At 39.7% G+C, this 20,549-nt stretch overlaps 1 protein-coding gene across 1 annotated transcript in view; it reads left to right on the top strand.

Moving 5' to 3' along the window:
• LOC126156453 (uncharacterized) overlaps window positions 1–20,549 on the top strand; it is a 283,948-nt gene that overhangs the window by 62,771 nt on the left and 200,628 nt on the right. The window contains exon 2 of the mRNA XM_049916311.1: window positions 13,281–13,391. Within this exon, the coding sequence (XP_049772268.1) occupies window positions 13,281–13,391 (111 nt within the window). The remainder of the gene's footprint in view (window positions 1–13,280; window positions 13,392–20,549) is intronic.

Genomic DNA, 20,549 nt, shown 5'->3' on the forward strand with positions numbered 1-20,549 from the left:
ACTGTACTAATGTTCCAAGAATAATATTTATGAGACAGCTTTCGATTTATGTAACTATCGTAATATTTATTTAGTGCGTACTGTTTCAACCATATTTCTCGCAACATACTTTGGTTCTGCCAACGTTAGTACAGTGAAAATATATTATGTTAAACCACAGTTAAAACTCATTTCTAGTGCTGCCTACATCGTTCGACTTTCCCTTACCGGTTATCAGTTCTCAGTATTTCGGTCCACCGAGTCTAACGGTAAAACCACAGGTACACGGAAGGTCACAAGCTGCTGAAAACTGATGTTGAGAAATGTATTTTCCCATTCTCTCCAATTATTGAGTCTCAGCAGCAATACAAACTAGACGCAATGGCTCCACATCTGCACAGATGGGTCATTAGTGGAAAAAGAAGGAACAGTTGGCGTAGGAATGTGCAGAAAAATTCTCTCTTTCTATCAAACTTTAGAATCACATCGCTCAAATTTCGAACTGCAGTAAGTCAGCTAAACAACTATTTACAAACATTCGAGGAAGCTGTCATATTTTGTGACTCCAGAGTCAGTTAATACACAAGATCCAAAAATAGTTCAAGTTAAAGAAGTACTAACAGAAGAAGAGGATAAATGCAATGCAGTGGATGCCATCTCACTGTGGCTTAGAAGGTGATGTAAAAGCAGATTTTCTAGCCAAATAGGGCACGAACGTTAGACAGTCTGGAAAAACTTACTTATAGTATTCTGCAGTGAATCGCACCATTAACAGCGTATTTCAAGAAAAATTAAAACGACTCAGTTAAATTTCATGTGAGGGTAACATCCGGAAAACCTCATGGAGGACTCAATGGTACTTGATGTACCGAGGAGAGAAGCACTAACCATTCTCCGCTACAGTACTGGACATGACTGTTTGGCTGACACCTGCATAAGATCTCCAAAGTGCCATCTCCAGAATGTGTTCTGTGTCACAAAATTGGTTCGAACACGAACAAAGAACGTTTAAAAAAATTAAGTGATTGTAATTCATATTTTACAACACTGCGTTGTGAAGCACGAAGGCGAATAACAACAACTCAAAATAATAATAATAATAACATTCGTCATGGCACACATACCATAAGAAGTCTTACAGTTAACAAGGAATCCAATATTTAAAAATAATTACAACATAAATAATAAAAACAGTAATAGCTATAGGTGAAAGAAAGTTACGTTTGTTGTGAAAAATTGAATAATGAAGAAAATTACGTGCAAATAAATTTAGAGTATGTATTGTGGCAGCAATAGATGTGAGAGAAGGGAACGAATGAGTAAGATGATGGAACACTTGTAGTAAAGTGAAGGGAATAAAAACGGCGCCACTCACTAAGAAATGTAAACAGAAAGCAGCTTGTGCCATTGTCTGCGGTATAATTCTTCGCCGCGATAGGTACTTTCGCTTGGTTTCCTAAAATCGGACAAGAGAGCGATACAAAAATTGGACGTGGAACAGTAGTGAGGATCGAACTCGAGCCACAGGCTGAGCAGTCCCGTGCGCTATCAGCTACGCTATGAGAACAGCTGACACTAATTGTAATCTGGCGGGCCTCTTGAATTTTCACGCGTAACGGCCTTCAACTAATTCACTCGAAAACGGCGCAACTTAACGAATTTTTTTCTAAACGGTTGATTGTCAGCTGTTTCAGTTTTTTCAGACTATCACTGACTTCCCATTAAAAGGTGGTTTGCTGCTCTTATAAAGGGCATATTTTCGGATACATCACATTAATTACTAGTTTTACTTACACAGAATTGCGATGGAGTAAGAAATGATGCTGGCTGTTGATCTGCTTATTTTTCTGCATACCGAGCGCCCTTAAAACAATCCGGAAAATGTCCCTACGCCAACTGATAATTCACAAATGACTGAAATTTGAGAATGATGTTCTCCTGATAAACGGAGATATCGAAAATTATATTGGCTGACATTTCCTTAAAAATACTTCTCACAGTCGAGAAACTTTCTTATCTAGAGTCACACTGATTGTTCTAGGTGGAATTTAAATTATATCAACAGTCTTTTCGTTGTCCTCTTGGAAGTCGGAGGAATCGTTAGGCCCCGAGTCCAACAAAATCAATGAATTAATTTCTGCACCTGTTCAGAAACAGTTTAGAATAAACTTTTAAAACTTATTCTTTCATATTTTTCCAGATTTTGATAAGTCGATTATAAAATTTTTGCCACTTCGTTTATTTTTGGTCCTAATATGTCTTGAGGTCCCTGAAGACAGTTATATAGTTGCAGAAAAAGTAATCCCTTCACTGGCGTTGTTGTGTAAGTATGTATTATAGTTTTAATTGATTTCACACCAGTCTCTGTCATTTTTCCCCTCAAAATGATGCAAGTGCGGTTTTCTCGCCGTTCTTTGACGATACCTAACTGATTGGAATTAAACATAGCAGACATGGGGATAACAGCAAGCTTTGTCTTCACATCAGCTACGAATTAATGGCGTCTCCTCTAAACTTTGATTTGAAATAAACCTCAACGTCTTGTGACTTCCTATAGTTTCTGGTTTCTTGAATCTGCTTACCCAGGCCGAAGAAGACTTTATATCAGCAATGTTCATCTCAATTGCCATCTGGAGGGCCCTGTCTCATAGACCTCCATCGGTAGCGGTGCATTGCCTCTCAGGAGCTTCTCTACATGGTTCAGATGTCAAGCAAACTCCTTTAAAGAGCTGTTGTTATGTTATTTATTCAAGTTTAGGGCTTATTAATTGGGAAAGGGGGGGCAGGAAGGTGGTGCTGGGGTTTTGTGGCCGCCCTGTACTGTAGATCTTTCGGTTGGTCTTTCTTTTCAGTTGTGCGACTTTCATTTTGATACATGTTTATTGCTTCATACAAGACTTACTTCCAGTCAGATTTTACGAAGCAAAACAGGGTTTGCACATTGTTTAACATTAAGAGTTAAACACAATGAACATTAATTCAGTTTTATCACCTTATTAACACTACACTGCCGCAAAAGCAGCTGATGATTATGATGAATATGAAATAAGTTGAAAATTTGAATGAACATTATCTGCGGATAATGGTTTCAGAGAAACTGTTTAGTGTATTCATCTCTTGGTCTTCCTCTACGATTTTTACCCTCCACACTTCCCTCCAATACTAAATTGGTGATCCCTTGATGCCTCAAAACGTGTCCCACCAACCGATCCCTTCTTCTAGTCAAGTTGTGACACAAATTCCTCTTCTCCACAATTCTGTTCAGTGCCTCCACACTAGTTACGCGATCAGCCCGTCTAACCTTCAGCATTCTTCTGTAGCACCACATTTCGAAAGCCTCTATTCTCTTCTTGTCTAAACTATTTATCGTCCATATTTCATTTCCATACATGGCTACACTCCATATGAATACTTTCAGAAAAGTCTTCCTAACACTTAAATCTATACTCGATGTTAATATATTTCTCTTCTTCAGAAACGCTTTCCTTGCCATAGCCAGTCTACATTTTATATCCTCTCCGCTTCGACCATCATCAGTTATTTTGCTCCCCAAATAGCAAAACTCGTCTACTACGTAAAGTGTCTCCTTTCCGAATCTAATTCTCTCAGCATCGCCTGATTTAATTCGACTACATTCCATTATCATCGTTTTCCTTTTGTTGATGTTCATCTTATATCCGCCTTTCAAGACACTGTGCATTCCGTTCAACTGCTATCTGTGACAGAATTATAATGTCGACGGCAAACCTCAATTTTTTTTTATTTCTTCTCCATGGATTTTAATTCGTACTTCAGATTTTTCTTTTATTTTCTTTACTGCTTGCTCAATATACAGATTGAATAACATAGAGGATAGGCTACAACCCAGTCTGACTCCCTTCTCAACCACTGCTTCCCTTTCGTGTCCCTCGACTCTTACAACTACCATCTGGTTTCTGTACAAATTATAAATAGCCTTTCGCTCCCTGTATTTTACTCCTGCCATCTTCAGAATTTGCAAGAGAGTATTCCAGTCAGCAGTGTCAAAAGCTGTCTCTACGTCTGCAAGTGCTAGAAACGTAGGTTTGCCTTTTCTTAATCTATCTTCTAAGATAAGTCGTAGGGTCAGTACTGCCACGCGTGTTCCAACATTTCTGCGGAATCTAAACTGGTCTCCCACGAGGTCAGCTTCTACCAGTTTTTCCATTCGTCTGTAAAGAATTCGTGATAATATTTTGCTGCCGTGACTTATTCAACTGATAGTTCGGCAATTTTCACACCTGTCAAAACCTGCTTTCTTTGGGATTAGAATTGTTATATTCTTCTTGAAGTCTGAGGGTATTTGGCCTGTCTCATATATCTTGCTTGCCAGATGGTAGAGTTTGTCACGGCTTTCTCTCCCAAGGCTATCAGTTATTATAAAGAAATATCTACCCTCGGGGCGTTGTTTCGACGTAGGTCTTTCAGTGTTCTGTCAGTCCGCCCCCGTTAGCTGAGTGCTCAGCGCCGCGGAATGCCACGCCAAGGGGCCCGGGTTCGATTCCCGGCTGAGGCAGGAGATTTTCTCCGCTCAGGGACTGGGTATTGTTTTGTCCTCATTATCATTTCTTCCCCATCTCCGACCCTAAAGTCGCCCAATGTGGCGTCGAATGCAATAAGTACTTGCCCTCGGCGGCCGAACATCCCCGAATGAGGGACTACCGGCCCACAATGCTGTACGTTCAATTCAATTTTTTTTTCAGTGATCTGTCAAATTCTTCACTCATTATCATATGTCCCATTTCATCTTCATCTACGTTCTCTTCCATTTCCACAATAATAGATTTATGTGGTTGTCCAAGTATGGATACGTCCAGAGATACAATATTTTGATTCCATTGCTGATCAGTGATGGTGGAAACACACAATAACGGCTATCAGCGATAGGTTTCTAGCATTATATTATACTTTGTTATGCTGAGAGTCAGTCCCTGGTCATTTCATCGAGCATTGGCCATCCGTACGTCTTTCTTGAATTGGCAACCTTTTCCAATCCTGGAAGAAAGGAGTGCTAGTTCTGCAAGGTTCGCAGAAGAGCTTCTGCGAAGTTTGAAGGGAAGGAGACGAGGCACTGGCAGAATTGAAGCTGTGAGAATGGGTCGTGAGTCTTGCTTGGGTAGCTCAGTAGGTAGAGCACTTGCCCGGGTTGCCGGAACGGTAGCTCAGCGTGTTCGGTCAGAGAGTTACTTGCACTCTCTAATAAAAAAACTGAGTGAATGGATCAATAACGTACTTCAACGGGCGTCAGGGAACGTCCGCTACGAACAATTGCAACGAACTACGACGAACAAAAAGAAAAGTTCGAGTCTCGGACCGGCGCATAGTTTTAATCTGCCACGAAGTTTCATATCAGCGCACACTCCGCTGCAGAGTGAAAATCTCATTCCACAAAGGGAAACATTCCAGTGTTTCAGAGAGAATTTACAAGATACGTGTTTCTCCCCTGTTGGTTCTTGGCCAATAGTAAAAATTATTCATCTTTTCTACCGAAAGCTAACAACCGAATGTAATTTTGAGAATATACTTTGAATAAGTTAGATGCTATACAAATGACATGATTAATTTCATAGCTTTTCCGATTCAGAAAAGAAATGGAAGCTGGTCCTTTTCAGCTAATAGAAAATGAGACCACTCCTCTAACTGAACAGACGGCTAACTTGCCTTTACTTAAAAACAGCAATAGATTATTCAAGGTAACGAAATTATCATTACATTTCTACAAGACCCAATATAAACATACAGGAAAAGCTACACGCTGTTGACAAAACATAGTGTACGATGCATGTGACGTTTCCATTATGTCATTCATCAATTCTTAATAGTAATGTTACGGCTTATATCATACTACCACGTTTATAAAAATAAATCATTTCATTCTATGACATTTAAATAACAGTTAATTATTCACATCGTTAATGCAGGCGAAAATTTCATTGTGATGAGAGACTGGAATTCGACAGTAGGAAAACGAAGAGAAGGATAAAGGCAGAAGAACATGGACTGGGGAAAAAAATGGGAAGGAAAGCTACATCATACAACTTTGCTTAGAGCATAATTTAATCACTAACACTTGGTGTAAGAATCATGAGATAAGGTTGTATACGGAGACACACGAAGGTTTCCGATAGATTACATATTGGGAGGGCAGAGGATCTGAAACCAGATTGTTGCAAAACGTTTTCAGTGGAAGATTTTAGACTTTGACCATAATTTATTGGTTATAAACAGCAGAATAAAATTAAATAAATTTCAGAAACGTACAAAATTAAGATGTGACCTGTGTAAATTGAAAGAACTGGACGTTATTGAGAGTTTCAAAGTGAGCACTAAGCCACGTTTGAAACGGGGGAAAGGGGTGCAATAGAAGACAAATCTGTACCTTTGAGAGATGAAGGGGTGAAGGCAGCAGAGAATGCAACAGAGGCTCAAATATGCGAAAAGACAAAGCCCAGTATAAATACGTGGATAAAGCACGATGTATCTAATCTAGCTGAGGATAAAATATAAAAATGCAGCAAATGAAGCAGGTAGAAAAAAATACAGACGTGTAAAAATAAGATTGACAGAGAGTGCAATTTCGTAAAGTAGGAATGGCTGGAGGAGAAAAAAAAATGGTTCAAATGGCTCTGAGCACTATGGGACTTAACTTCTGAGGTCATCAGTCCCCTAGAACTTAGAACTACTTAAACCTAACCAACCTAAGGACATCACACATATCCATGCCCAAGGCAGGATTCGAACCTGCGACCGTAGGGGTCGCGCGGTTCCAGACTGTAGCGCCTAGAACCGCTCGGCCACTCCGGCCGGCGCTGGAGGAGAAATGCAAAGCGGTACAACTATGAATGACTATGGAAAAGACAAATGCCACCTATCGGAACAAATTAAGTAAGTGTATAAGTATTAAGAGCACAATCCAAGTCATTACTAAGCAAAGAACGGAAGATTGAAAGGTGGAAGGAATGTGTACAAGGTAAACGAACTCTAAGACAATATTATAGGAAGAGGAGAGGAATTAAATGAAGATGAGATGGGAGAGATGATTTTGCGAGAAGAATATGACATATCAGTGGAGTAGACGACATTTCCTCGTAATTACTGAGACCTTTGGGAGAGCCAGCCGTGACCAAATTATTCCATTTGGTATGCAAGATATTTGAGATAGACGAAATACCCTAAGAACTCAAGAAAACTATAGTAATACCAATTACAGGTCGGCCACATGACTACAATAGAATGCCTGATGACCGATGTGGAGAGTTGAGTTCGACAGGAGAGTCCGCGGGTCTACTTCCGGCTCCGATACCCTGCCAGCTGGTACAACAATCGCCCGCCACATTCATCGCACGGCAAATGGGCTCATAACTTCTTGCAAGTTTAACTCAACCTGATTAGTACTTTGATAGAAACTGAATACTAGGAAAATACTGTGTCTAACTTCATGCTGTTTAAAAGAGAGTTAAATACTGTACATACTTTATTCAGTCATAAATGTTGTGTACTTCTAATGATATAATGTTTTATGTGCGCTCAGTACAGAACAGCGAAAGGTTACAGAAACCAAACTCGTACAGAAACCAAACTACAATCTGAAGGGTCAAAGAGCATGAGAAGGGAGTGAAACAAACTTATAGCTTGTCCACGACGTTTTTCAACCTGTCATCGAGCAGGCAGTGAAGGAAACAAAGAATAAAGTGTTAACGTTCAGGCAGAAGAAAAAGAGCTTTGAAATTTGCTGACGACAATGTAAATATGTCAGCGACGGAAAGGATTTGGAGAAGCAGTTGTGGGAAATGGATAGTTTCTTGAGATGAGACTGTAAGATCAACATCAAACAAATATGAAACAAGGATAATTGGATGTAGAGTTAAATCAGGCGATGCTAGGGGAGTTGGATTAGGAAATGAGACTAAAAAATAGTAGGTTAGTTCTGATATTTGGGCAGAAAAATAACTGATGGTGACCAAGATGGAGAAGATATAAAATGCAGACTGCGGCTGGGAAGAGAAGCGTTCGTGAAAATGAGGAATTTGTTAACATCGAATATAAATTTAAATGAAGTCTTTTTTTAAATCTACGAGGGTAAGTCAATTACTATCCGAAAAGTAGTTATAAATATTTTATTGTAATCAAATAGGAAACTTATAAGAACATCATTTTTCGAAATAGTCTCTTGCCTTTCAACGCACTTGGTCCATCGTTGTACAAGCTTCCTGATGTCCTCATAAAAGAAGGTTCTCGGTTGAGCTGCGAGTCAGGAATGCACCGCTTCTTTCACTGCTTCGTCCGAGGCAAATCGATGGCCCCATAATGCCTGTTTGAGTGGACCAAACAGGTGATAGCCAGAAGGGGCAAGATCGGGCTATATGGAGGATGATCCAGTACTTCAAATTTGAGTTTCTGGAATATTTCAGCAGTGTGGGCTGCAGTGTGCGGACGGGCATTGTCGTGCAACAACACAACACCTTTTGACAGCAATCCTCGGCGTTTGCTTCGAATTAGCCTGGTAGTAAGCATCTCACTGTAACGTACACTGTTTATTGTTGTGCCTCTTTCCCCATAATATTCCAGTACTGGAACGTGTGCATCCCAAAACACCATAAGCATCAGTTTTCCGGCGGACGGTTGGGTCTTGAACTTTTTCTTGCACAGCGAATTTGGATGTTTCCATTCCATACTCTGCCGTTTACTCTCCGGCTCGTAATGATGGACCCATGTTTCGTCACCAGTAATGATCCTGTCCAAGAAGTTGTCCCCTTCGTTACCATAGCGATCCAAATGTTTTTTTGCAGATGTTCAAGCGCGTTTATTTATGCAACTGAGTGAGTTGTTTTGGGATCCATCTTGCACAAACTTTATGAAACCCAAGTCTGTTGTGGATGACTTCGTAGGCAGAACCGTGACTAATTTGCAGACGATGTGCCACTTCGTAAATAGTTAATCGTCTGTCTAAGAGAATCATTTCACGTGAACGCTCAATGGTTTCTTCATTTGTAGCGGTAAACGGTCGTGCGACTCCTTCATCATGCGTAAACTTGTGCGACCATTTCGGAATTTTTCAATCCATTCGTAGACACTCAGTTGTACCGAAAGTCTTCGATGAACTTCGGCCCCTGATACGACTTCCGACCACAAAAAAACGGATCACTGAACGTTACTCTTCTTTGGTGCAAATAGACAGAGGAGTAGCCATGTTTAACAGCACGGCAGCGACAACGAAACTAACTTAGCAGCTTGAAAATTGCAAAGCTACAACAACAATTAAACAAAGCATGCGTCATCAACGTAAAATGACAGTACTACCAAAATAAACAAAAATATAGCTAAATTGGGGATAATAATTGACATACTCTCGTAGTATTGCAAAGAAGTAAGACGCGGACGATAAACTGTTCGGGTAAGTATGGAAAATTTGGAAATGTTCGTGGCGTCGTCCAAATAACGAGGTACCGTGACAAAATTGGTTCTACACGACGATACTACATGTAAGCACGGTCGTTGCCAAATGCGGTAACGAATGAGGGGCATAGTCGTAGACACGCATCCAAGAGTTTCCGGACGCCGTCTCTGCTGATGACTTACTTCCGTCAGTGCGGAGTGACGCTCAGCCCAGTCTGCAATCATTGCCGAAGAAGACAGCGTCGTCACACTACAGAGACAACAGTGCGAAAGTTGTATTAAACAGAGCTATGTAGCAAAGTTTATAGCCACTTGTACATTGAAAGGATTATTATTCTGTACTTTATCTATTGATACGTTAGTGTTCGGTGACAGCAACGTACATAGACTATCCTGTGGTCATGGATTGTTTCAAAGTTAAATACACTAATAGCCACTAAAATTGCTACACAAAGAAGAAATGCAGATGACAAACGGGTATTCATTGGACATATATATATATATATATATATATATATATATATATATATATATATATATATATATATATATATATATATTACTAGAACTGACATGTGATTACATTTTCACGCAATTTGAGTGCATGGATCCTGAGAAATCAGTACCCAGAACAACCACCTCTGGCCGTAATAACGGCGTTGATACGTCTCGGCATTGAGTCAAACAGAGCTTACATGGCATGTACAGGTACAGCTGACCATGCAGCTTCAACACGATACCACAGTTCATCAAGAGTAGTGACTGGCGTATTGTGACGAGCCAGTTGCTCGGCCACCATTGAACAGACGTTTTCAATAGGTGAGAGATCTGGAGAATGTGCTGGCCAGGGCAGCAGTGGAGCATTTTCTGTATCCAGAAAGGCCCGTACAGGACCTGCAACATGCGGTCGTGCATTATCCTGCTGAAATGTAGGGTTACGCAGGGATCGAATGTAGGGCAGAGCCAATGGTCGTAAAACATCTGAAATGTAACGTCCACTGTTCAAAGTGCCGTCGATGCGAACAAGAGGTGACCGAGATGTGTAACCAATGGCACCCCATACCATCACGCCGGGTGATACGCCAGTATGGCGATGACGAATACACGCTTCCAATGTGCGTTCACCGCGGTGTTGCCAAACACGGATGCGACCATCATGGTGCTGTAAACAGAACCTGGATTCATCCGAAAAAATGACGTTTTGCCATTCGCGCACTCAGGTTCGTCGTTGAGTACACCATCGCAGGCGCTCCTGTCTGTGATGCAGCGTCAAGAGTAACCGCAGCCATGGTCTCCGAACTGATAGTCCATGCTGCTGCCAACGTCGTCGAACTGTTCGTGCAGATGGTTGTTGTCTTGCAAACGTCCCCATCTGTTGACTCAGGGATCGAGACGTGGCTGCACGATCCGTTACAGCCATGCGGATAAGATGCCTGTCATCTCGACTGCTAGGGGTACGAGGCCATTGGGATCCAGCACGGCGTTCCGTATTACCCTCCTGAACCCACCGATTCCATATTCTGCTAAGAGTCACTGGATCTCGACCAACGCGAGCAGCAATGTCGCGATACGATAAACCGCAATCGCGATAGGCTTCATTCCGACCTTTATCAAAGTCGGAAACGTGATGGTACGCATTTCTCCTCCTTACACGAGGCATCACAACAACGTTTCACCAGGCAACGCCGGTCAACTGATATTTGTGTATAAGAAATCGGTTGGAAATTTTCCTTATATCAGCACGTTGTAGGTATTGCCACCGGCGCCAACCTTGTGTGAATTCTCTTAAAAGCTTATCATTTGCATATCACAGCATCTTCTTGCTGTCGGTTAAATTTCGCGTCTGTAGCACGTCATATTCGTGGTGTAGCAATTTTAATGGCCAGTAGTGTATTTCATCTTGTTCAGGTTATCAGAAAGTGATCTGATACTTTGTGCTTGTTGTAGTATACACGCGCCCTCCTCCACAAATAAATCTAAAAACTCAGCACAGTGCCGACGAGTGTTTTTTTCCCCTGGACACCTGAGGTACTACAAAAGAATGTTGAATATTAGATGTGAAGATCGAGTAAGTAATGAGGACGTATTGAATCGAAATGGGAGAAAAAAAATTGTGGCACAGCTTGACTGAAACAAAGGATTGGTTGAGAGCACATATCTTGACGCGTCCAGGAATTGTCAAGTTGGTAACGGTGGGAAACGAGGGGAGTAAAAATTGTAGAGGAGGCCGAGGATTGACTACAATAAGCGGGTTGAGATGGAAGTAATTTCTGCAAAGATGAAGAGGCATGCTCAGGATGTACTAGCATGGAGATCTGCATCAAAACAGTCTTCTGACACAGGACCACTACAACAGCAACCTGGTATGATATTCAGCAACTCAGCGATGACGGCGAATGACATTGACACCTCTTCAGTTATTTTAATTAAATTCAACTGTAGTATTAGATCTATATTTTTAATTTTTTCTAGTCCGTTGTTAATCATAATTGTTCTAATTTTAACACTTATACTTAATTATTATCTACTCGTCAGTAACGTAATGCTCAAAACTTCGAAGACAGATGAACTGACTTATCGAAAGTGTATGTCATCTGATGTTATCTAGAATCATAAGTAGAAGGTAAAAACCAAATTTTTTTCCACATAACTGAAATATTCGTAGATTGTCTTAATCTTCATGAAGCGTGTGGTTTACAGTGAAAGTGATCGGTTCCAGTTTTTAAACATTTATTCTTCCGTTCGTAACCGCTGATCAAATCCATCATGACACAATGCAAAGAGGCCGAGTTGTACAGTATGTCTTCGTAAAACAACTGACTGGTTCACAAATCAAGAAACGTACTTTTTCACAACTTTAAATCTTAGTGAAATAATATTCAAGTAACTAACACAAGTTACACTTCGAGATATCAGCTCAAACTGCCCGACCCAGCAGCCTCGCTGCTTCCCTACTTATATATTCTAAATAATGGATGGTCACTTGGACCATTATTACTTAATAATGACAACATATTTTTAATCGTATTTACAGTTAAAAGTTCCAAAGCTAAGATGTTCTGATTACACAGAATAATACGTCTAAAATTACAGAACTCAATAACATGTGAAATTTATAATGTAAAAATGTTTTTAAATGTGAAAATTCCATCTAAATATGAGTACAATAATGACCTTCACAAAATTAATTAATAACGTTAATTACACAACGACTCACATTCCTAACAATAATTGAAGCTAAGAGAGTAAAACGAAACAGGTTTTGATTGACAGAATTTGTAACAGATGGCTAGAATTTTATAATTAGGCGTATATCTGGTTACAACAATACGAGTTTAATTAATAAAGTCATTAAGACGGAATGTTCTTTGCAGCTTTCATCCTAAATTTACGTCTTAAAATATGTGCCTTCATTTGCAAGCGACAGAATAACTTCTTGAATGAGTAAACTACATTCGTAAACGTCCCATTATCTGAATAATTACAGTTGGTGATTAACACCATATATTTTATTCCTACCATTTTCACTAATTCAAGTCTTTACCATTACTACAATGAATTCCACAGTTTGTTAAACTACATCGTCGTTTGTTTCATTTTGTAATGGTGTCTGCTAATTAGTCTCCAATTTAGTGTCATTTTTATTAAATTCACGAATCACCACAACACCAATCATTTTAAAGCGAGATATTGTACTACACGACGTCAGGGAATCGAAGTTTTCATTAAGTCTTTGTATATTAGGTATATTACATACTTTAGTGACTTGACTAAACAAACCTTCAGGTAGTGATGTGGCCGCTCGGCAAATTTGTTGTTGAGACGTAATTTAGGTGCGGTGATGAGGTGAGCTGAAGTGTTGTGACTGGGCCTCCGTTTGTCCGCAGAGGAGCAGCAGCAGCTGCTGTCTGAGGTGGGCTTCACCAGGCCGGACTGCGTGCACTACCTGTCGCCCGAGGCGGCGCGGCCCGAGGAGTCGCGGCCCGACTGGCAGCACCGTGAGTACACACTGTCGTCCACATACCTGCTGCGTAGCGCAGTCAAAGCAGCGATTAAATTTCCTACCGTGTGTGCCCTGTATTGTCGAGACAAATACTCGCTACGAAGTATTAGTTACTAGTCACGTCAGTACCGAACAACGATTGGCAAGGACGTTTTTTAAATGTGTTACGAACGCTCTACTCTGACCGAGAAAGGGACTACGCGGCAAATGGACTTGTGTAATTTTTCATGTATACGGGATGTTCCGAACTCAAATATTGATCCCCCAAAGCAATTCGATGTGGACTCTCAAAACTTCTCGAGAATATCGAGTTCGAAGTTGTTCCACCGAGTTTAATTCATTACAGGTATGATAATTTTCGACTGGCCGAGTGCGTTTATTGATACTGCTGAAGAATGGTAATCGCTGGGTCGAATCCAGCTTCGGTGATTATTTTTTCTTCTTTCGTTCATTTCGAATACCTATGTCATTTAAATATAAAATTCATCAAATATATAAAATTAATACATCATTTTCATAAAAAATGCACCTCTTTTTTTAATTACATATCACAAGCAAAATTTCAGTGTTATTTGGAAATATAAACTCCCAATTACCAATCTTTTATGTAAGATTGTTACTAATGACAGTCTGATTAAAAAAAGTTTTGGATCAAAAATAGAAAAAAACATTCGATTGTAAATCACTCTTAATTTGATTGTGTGTACTGTTTTGTACCATAGATGTGATGCCATACGAGCCAGAGTGATAAGCGTCGTAAAAACACGGAAAACTAAAAATTTCACTATATCAGGCATATTGCACAAATACTGCATTTTCACAGTCGCAATTTGTTTTCAGTATACTTCCGATAAAAACGTATTTTGGATTGACTCTGTATTAGAAATAGGAAGACGTTCATTTTTCGTAAAAATTGGTAAATAATATCTGTTAATTATAATATATTAAATTTTCACTTTTAAATAACGCAGATGTTCGAATTGAACGAAAAAAATGCAAAAAGGAAAGATCGAAGCGAGACTCGAACCAGTGATCGACCACTTACCAGTCTCCAGAGCTACCAGTAGAGTAATGCGCCCGTCGAATATTGTCCTACCTTTAGTGAATTAAAATCGCTCGGACAAGTGAAAAAACAATTTTCTCGAGAATTTTTGAGAGTCTGCTTTGTATACTTGATAATTGAGTTCTGAACTTCATGTGGCGTAAATAAAAATAATTACAAAAATTCGATTGTCTTTTGGTCTCCTTGTGGGTATAGCTGTCGGCACAGAAGAACAATTTGCTCTACTTTTTGGCTCGTCGCTGAAAAAGAAATTCCCACCGTGTGCTTCTTTTCCGCTACATGACATTGCATTACATAGTGCGAAAATGCACTAAATTATTGTTTGTATGAACTATATGAATAGTATAACAGATCATCGTGAGATAGCTCAGTTCAAATTACAACATATCTTTATAGTCGCTCTGAAAACTTTTTAAAAAAGTCTTTGTAACTCCATCTTTATGCAAGATGGTTGCGGAACCTCGACTATTCAGTATAAAATGTCAAATCAAAACATCTTCAGCCGTTCAAATTTCAAGTTTTATTTTATCTGTACAACCAATTTCAGCCCTACGTTACGCCGTCTTCAGACATGTAAGAAGAATTCCACCTCTGGTTCAGTCAAAATAGGGGCCAGCATTCAGTGACTGATATCCATAGACTTCTTCGATCATCATTTGGCGACTTCGTAGGAGACGTTGATGGGTAGAACTAAATGGTGTTGCAGACATACATTTTCTGCACAAGTCGCTCACGCCATTTACCGCACGGGCAAAAGATATGTGAAAGTCAGGAACTGGAGGCTTATGAATACTGCCGCGACTGCCCAACCCGGACACGAACAGCATGCGCAGAAGAAAACATACAGTAACGACAGACAAAACGCAGTCTATAACTACGTGTTACTGCCAATATTCTACGCTTAGAAACTGGAAGAATACGAAAACAGCTGGGTCGGTACGAACTTGTGGTAAACAAGATACAAGAGTGACGAAACTTCTTAGGCAGTAATGAAACGATACTTCGAGCATCGCGGCATATTTGTTACTCAGTAACTCTGGCGTGTTCCTTTGTGCCTGTACCCGTACAACAAGAACGCTCACTCACGCCCTGCATGCGGTGAAAATAACGCGCGACTCACAATTTTCAATCACCGAACTGCTGATACCAGAAATATTTTATTGCCGAAACCCATCTGACTCATACACTAATATCTGTTACTGAACGGCTAAGACAATCAACAATCTCAGTTGCAGGTTGCCTATCTAACACGTTCCAGCGTGAACAAAATGGTTCTAATGGCTCTGAGCACTATAGGACTTAACATATGAGGTTATCAGTCCCCTATAACTTAGAACTACTTAAACCTAACTAACCTAAGGACATCACACACATCCATGCCCGAGGCAGGATTCGAACCTGCGACCGTAGCAGTCGCGCGGTTCCCGACTGAAGCGCCTAGAACCACTCGGCCACCGTGGCCAGCCCAGGGTCAACAAAAATTTGATTTTCAGTACTTCATATAATTATCGACCGGATTTTAAAGTTCAAAATGCTGTCGTGATGTAATGCCAGTTGTAAGAAGTATAATCTTACCGTACAGGTATAAGTCAATAAGTATTTTAGAATGAGAATAAAGCGACTTCGAACTAACTTTACACATAATTTCAAATATTTGTGAAACTTTTTCTCACTGATACCCCCACAAAATAATAAAGGAAAACAGACTGTTCATGCTACTTACAAAACCTCACAATCAGGAATGATGTTTCAGTTTATTACTTCTTTACTACTAACTCTATTCACAACACATTATGCAGACACTATCCACCAGGACCATTGAATATACATGTAAAATTATATCACTGGACGACACACAGTTCAGGAGATAACGTTGAATAATCCGAAATTTTTAAAACCAACATAGTTAGGATTTTGTTTCTTCAGTCATAAAGGTTTTTACATGCTTAACGTCAAATATTGAACTCGTTAAACCATTTTTAAGGGGGGTAGGACGTCAAACGGGCCGACTTGGAGCAGGAGAGGCATCACACGACATTTTAATTTCCAGTGTCTATACTTTCACAAATAAATTCATAAAACTTTGTCAGTATCACCAGGAAGGATTCAGGATTCACACTCATTGTAGTGGAAGTTCGAAAACATAACAAAATAATTTTTTTACGTGTGAAATTTCATCATTTTTTCACTTACTAATGGCTGCATTTGTTGCTATAGGTACACTTTTCTTCATAAGTTAGAGAGATTCTTCGATGAATTTTGCACAGCATACATACCATACTTACAGGTGTATGAAACTCTAGAATTTATTTAATTTACGAAAAAACGAATGAGCTGTTGTATTTTAAACTTCATGTTTAGAAAAAACACAAATTTTGTTGTTAATTACCTCAATTTTTACCACAGTTTTTAATAGATTTGGAAAATTCTTAGAAAACCGTGACTTTGTCGGATTAGTCCCGGTTTCAGAAGGCAAGAGCTGATGGTAGGCCTCGAGTGTGACGTGGGCACTGAGAAGCCATGGACACAGGTTGTCAACACGACACTGTGGGAAGCTGGTGTTGGCTCCATAACGGTGTGGGCTGGTTCACATGGAATGTACTGGGTACTCTGGTCTAACTGAACCGATCATTGACTGGAAATGCTTATGTTCTGCTACTTGGAGACCATTTGCAGCCACTCAGGGACTTCATGGTCCTAAACAACGATAGAAATTTTGCTAATGGCGATACATCATGTCACCAGGTCACAACTGTTCGGATTGAAGAACATTCTGGACAATACTAGCGAATGATTTGGCCATCCAGATCGCCCTACATGAATTCCATCGAATATTTGTGGGACATAATTGAGAGGTCAGTTCTTGTAGAAACTCCTGCACCGGCAATACTTTCTCAGTTACGCACAGCTACAGAGACAGCAGTGCCTAATATTTCTGCAGCGGACTACCAACGACTTTTTGAGTCGATGCTACGTCGGAATGCTGCACTAAACATGCCAAAAGGAGGTCCGACACCGTATTAGAAGGTATCCCATGACTTTTTTCCTCTCAGTGTATTTGTCGTTCTGAAAGACGTTTATTTGAATTCGTCGTGATTTCAGAGATAGTGGTTAGGTCGGGACCTAAGAGCAGAGAGTAAATTGCCGCAAATGAAAAGATCTTAATGTTTGCTACTTTTATCGTAAAATGTCAAGATTTCCGAAATGATTGTTGAGCTGCGACCTAAGAGTAGAGCTTAAATTTAGTTGCACATTCCACTCCACATTATGTCATATGTTTTCATTATGTGTCGCGATGAAGTTTGCTGAATGCGGCTTTGTAGTTGGTTCCACCATATTAGGCTAAGCTAGACGACGAGGAGATTTTGTCGTACTAATCGCTAATCGCTCACTTATATCCTCAAGGTTTTCTCCATTTAAAACACGTATTCTCCACTGAACAGAAGCTGCTGCTACCCATCTTTCAATCATTTTCAAACTCAAGACTGAGGTAACTGCTGAGTTATGAAAGTTGTATTTAAATCTGCGAACTTATTTTCTGTTATTATTTTCCTTCTTGTAACATCCCATCAAATAAATTCGGCTTCAAGAGGATACTTCATCTTCTTTCCAACTATTTGGTGTGCTTAACATAACTTCAAGCTGAAAGGTCTCGCACAGCACCAATGTTTCTTGACTATCGCTGAACAGCCTCAGAGGAAACGCCAGCTATTTTCGGTAAATTGTACCGTTCGCTCTGAGTGTTAAGTCTTCTCATAAAATAGACGCATGTATCGAGCTACGCAGAGAGGAAACCGATGTACAGTGCTGTACACTGTATCTTCCAGAGTTTACCATTTGCCTGACAGCAAAAAATGGTTCAAATGGCTCTGAGCACTATGGGACTCAACTTCTGAGGTCATCAGTCCCCTAGAATTTAGAACTACTTAAACCTAACTAACCTAGGGACATCACACACATCCATGCCCGAGGCAGGATTCTAACCTGCGACCGCAGTGGTCTCGCGGTTCCAGACTGTAGCGCCTAGAACCGCTCCGCCACTGCGGCCGGCGCCTGACAGCACCAGCTAGTTGTATGAAAATGGTGTTTTAGTGTCTAGCAATAAATGTATTTTTTTCTGTAAGATGTCTTGAAGAACTGTACCATTTTTTATCTGGTTGGTCCTCTTCCCAAGACACATAAGAGATATTTCTGCGTCGGGGCACACAGAGGTATAATGACTAAAAAGTACAAACAGTTCCAAGGCGACTCTTGTATTTGTCGCGGACGAGAAGTCAAAAGAGCAATTTCTAAGCGAGGTTCCATGGCCTTATTTTTCTGCCATATTGTCGCTCGACAAAGCAGGTTGGTCGTTTCGAACATATTCGTTCTACTCAGTACCATTTACTGAGAGACGGTCCAATTTCTTGAAATGCAAGATCATCTTATTTATGATCTATGAAACATTTTTAGAATGTAATGGGACAATGTCTTTTTCACTGTTGATATTATTGTAGGCAAGAGACGAACTATGCGCATAACGTGAGAGAGCAGTTGGCTACATGCATATGCTCACCGAATTTCGAATAAAGCTTAGCAAATGCTTCACGGAAAAACTAGTCCCTAACTGTAAAACGATCTGCTGTTATCTTTTCCTGGAGAATAAAGTACTTAAAAGACCATAACGGTGTTCAAATGAGTTATCTTTCCTCTGTCTTTTCCGACCACTATTACTCTCATTAAGAGTCGATCACCTCACTTGTTGCTCAGTCGAACGTTGAAACACAAATGTGGGGCAAAGTGTGGAAAATGAAAACTGAAATTGCGGTTTCTTTTCTAACAAAATATTAAACATAGAAGTTTTTCTGAGAAATTCGGTACTTTGGGCTTAGTGATAAATATCATGTTCAAGTTAAAATATGGTTATTAGATAAAATAAAATTTGACACAGAGATGATTCATACATGATCAGTGTTAAATGTAGCGAAAGATTGACTTATCTTGATCCATAGATTCCGTAGGATATTTCGGTCATACGATTTTTCCACCATCTGAATGAATTATACGTTGAAACTAAACTATTTTTATAGTATATCTCCATTGTATCAAACTGTATGATTATCGCCGACCTTCGATAAAAATAAAAAACAGCGACCTTTTCATTTGGTGCGTAATGTCTGGAAAGCATTTTAAACACCACTTCCAGTTAGAAATTTTGTAACTAATAGTGGTATTTGAAACCTTTGGGAAACCTTTTCATATTTTTGAAACGATCACGGTCGATTAGTGGTCAACATGGCTTCAAATTATCGTGCAATGTTTCTTTTACGGTACGTTACAAATTAATTGATCGGAAATAATATCTGTAGCGCTAAAATAATGAAACTGAACAAATAAGAAAGTTTGCTTTACTTTTTCTTTCCCCTATGACTCATGACCAATACACGGACTGAATTTCAACTACTAGAGTTATTGAAAAAATTTGATTACACGTCCCTAAGAAGAACTGAGAATGTTACATTAGTCTTTCCTCATGATGGAATGCGCAAAAATGTCACCTACATTACGTATTTTGGGTGATTATTTTCGCTTAATGCCTGCTTCATTATGTAATCCGTATTTTTTTGTAAATGTTTTACAAAGAAACAAAACCGAAATAACACCACTAATGAATTAATATTTTCTACATATTGTAATCTACAATCATCACTTGATTGTATGAAACATTTAATATATAAATATCTTACCTATGCTTCAAGCTATGTTCTACAGTTAATGTGAGGTACTACTGTAAACGTTATCTCACGCTTGTCCGGAGAAAGAACACGTATGAACACTCCCAACAAAATTTTTCAGATATAACTACAGGCAATATTTGATAGGACAAAAGAGATAAGTATCGAGTACTAATGGTCCGCAATATGTTCAGGCGGTTTCTGTAACTCTCGACAGACATGAAACATCTACGTAATTAACTTTAATGTCAGTATTGTTGAAGGAATCACGGCAAGCCAAAGTAAGAGTAAACTCAAAATGAAGAATTCAGTTCACCATTGTTTCCGCTACACGAATACATAGGAGACTTTTAGCGCTGCCTGTTCCGTCATCGCA

This window comes from Schistocerca cancellata, chromosome 2 (genome assembly GCF_023864275.1).
Source record: "Schistocerca cancellata isolate TAMUIC-IGC-003103 chromosome 2, iqSchCanc2.1, whole genome shotgun sequence".
Lineage (NCBI taxonomy): Eukaryota > Metazoa > Arthropoda > Insecta > Orthoptera > Acrididae > Schistocerca > Schistocerca cancellata.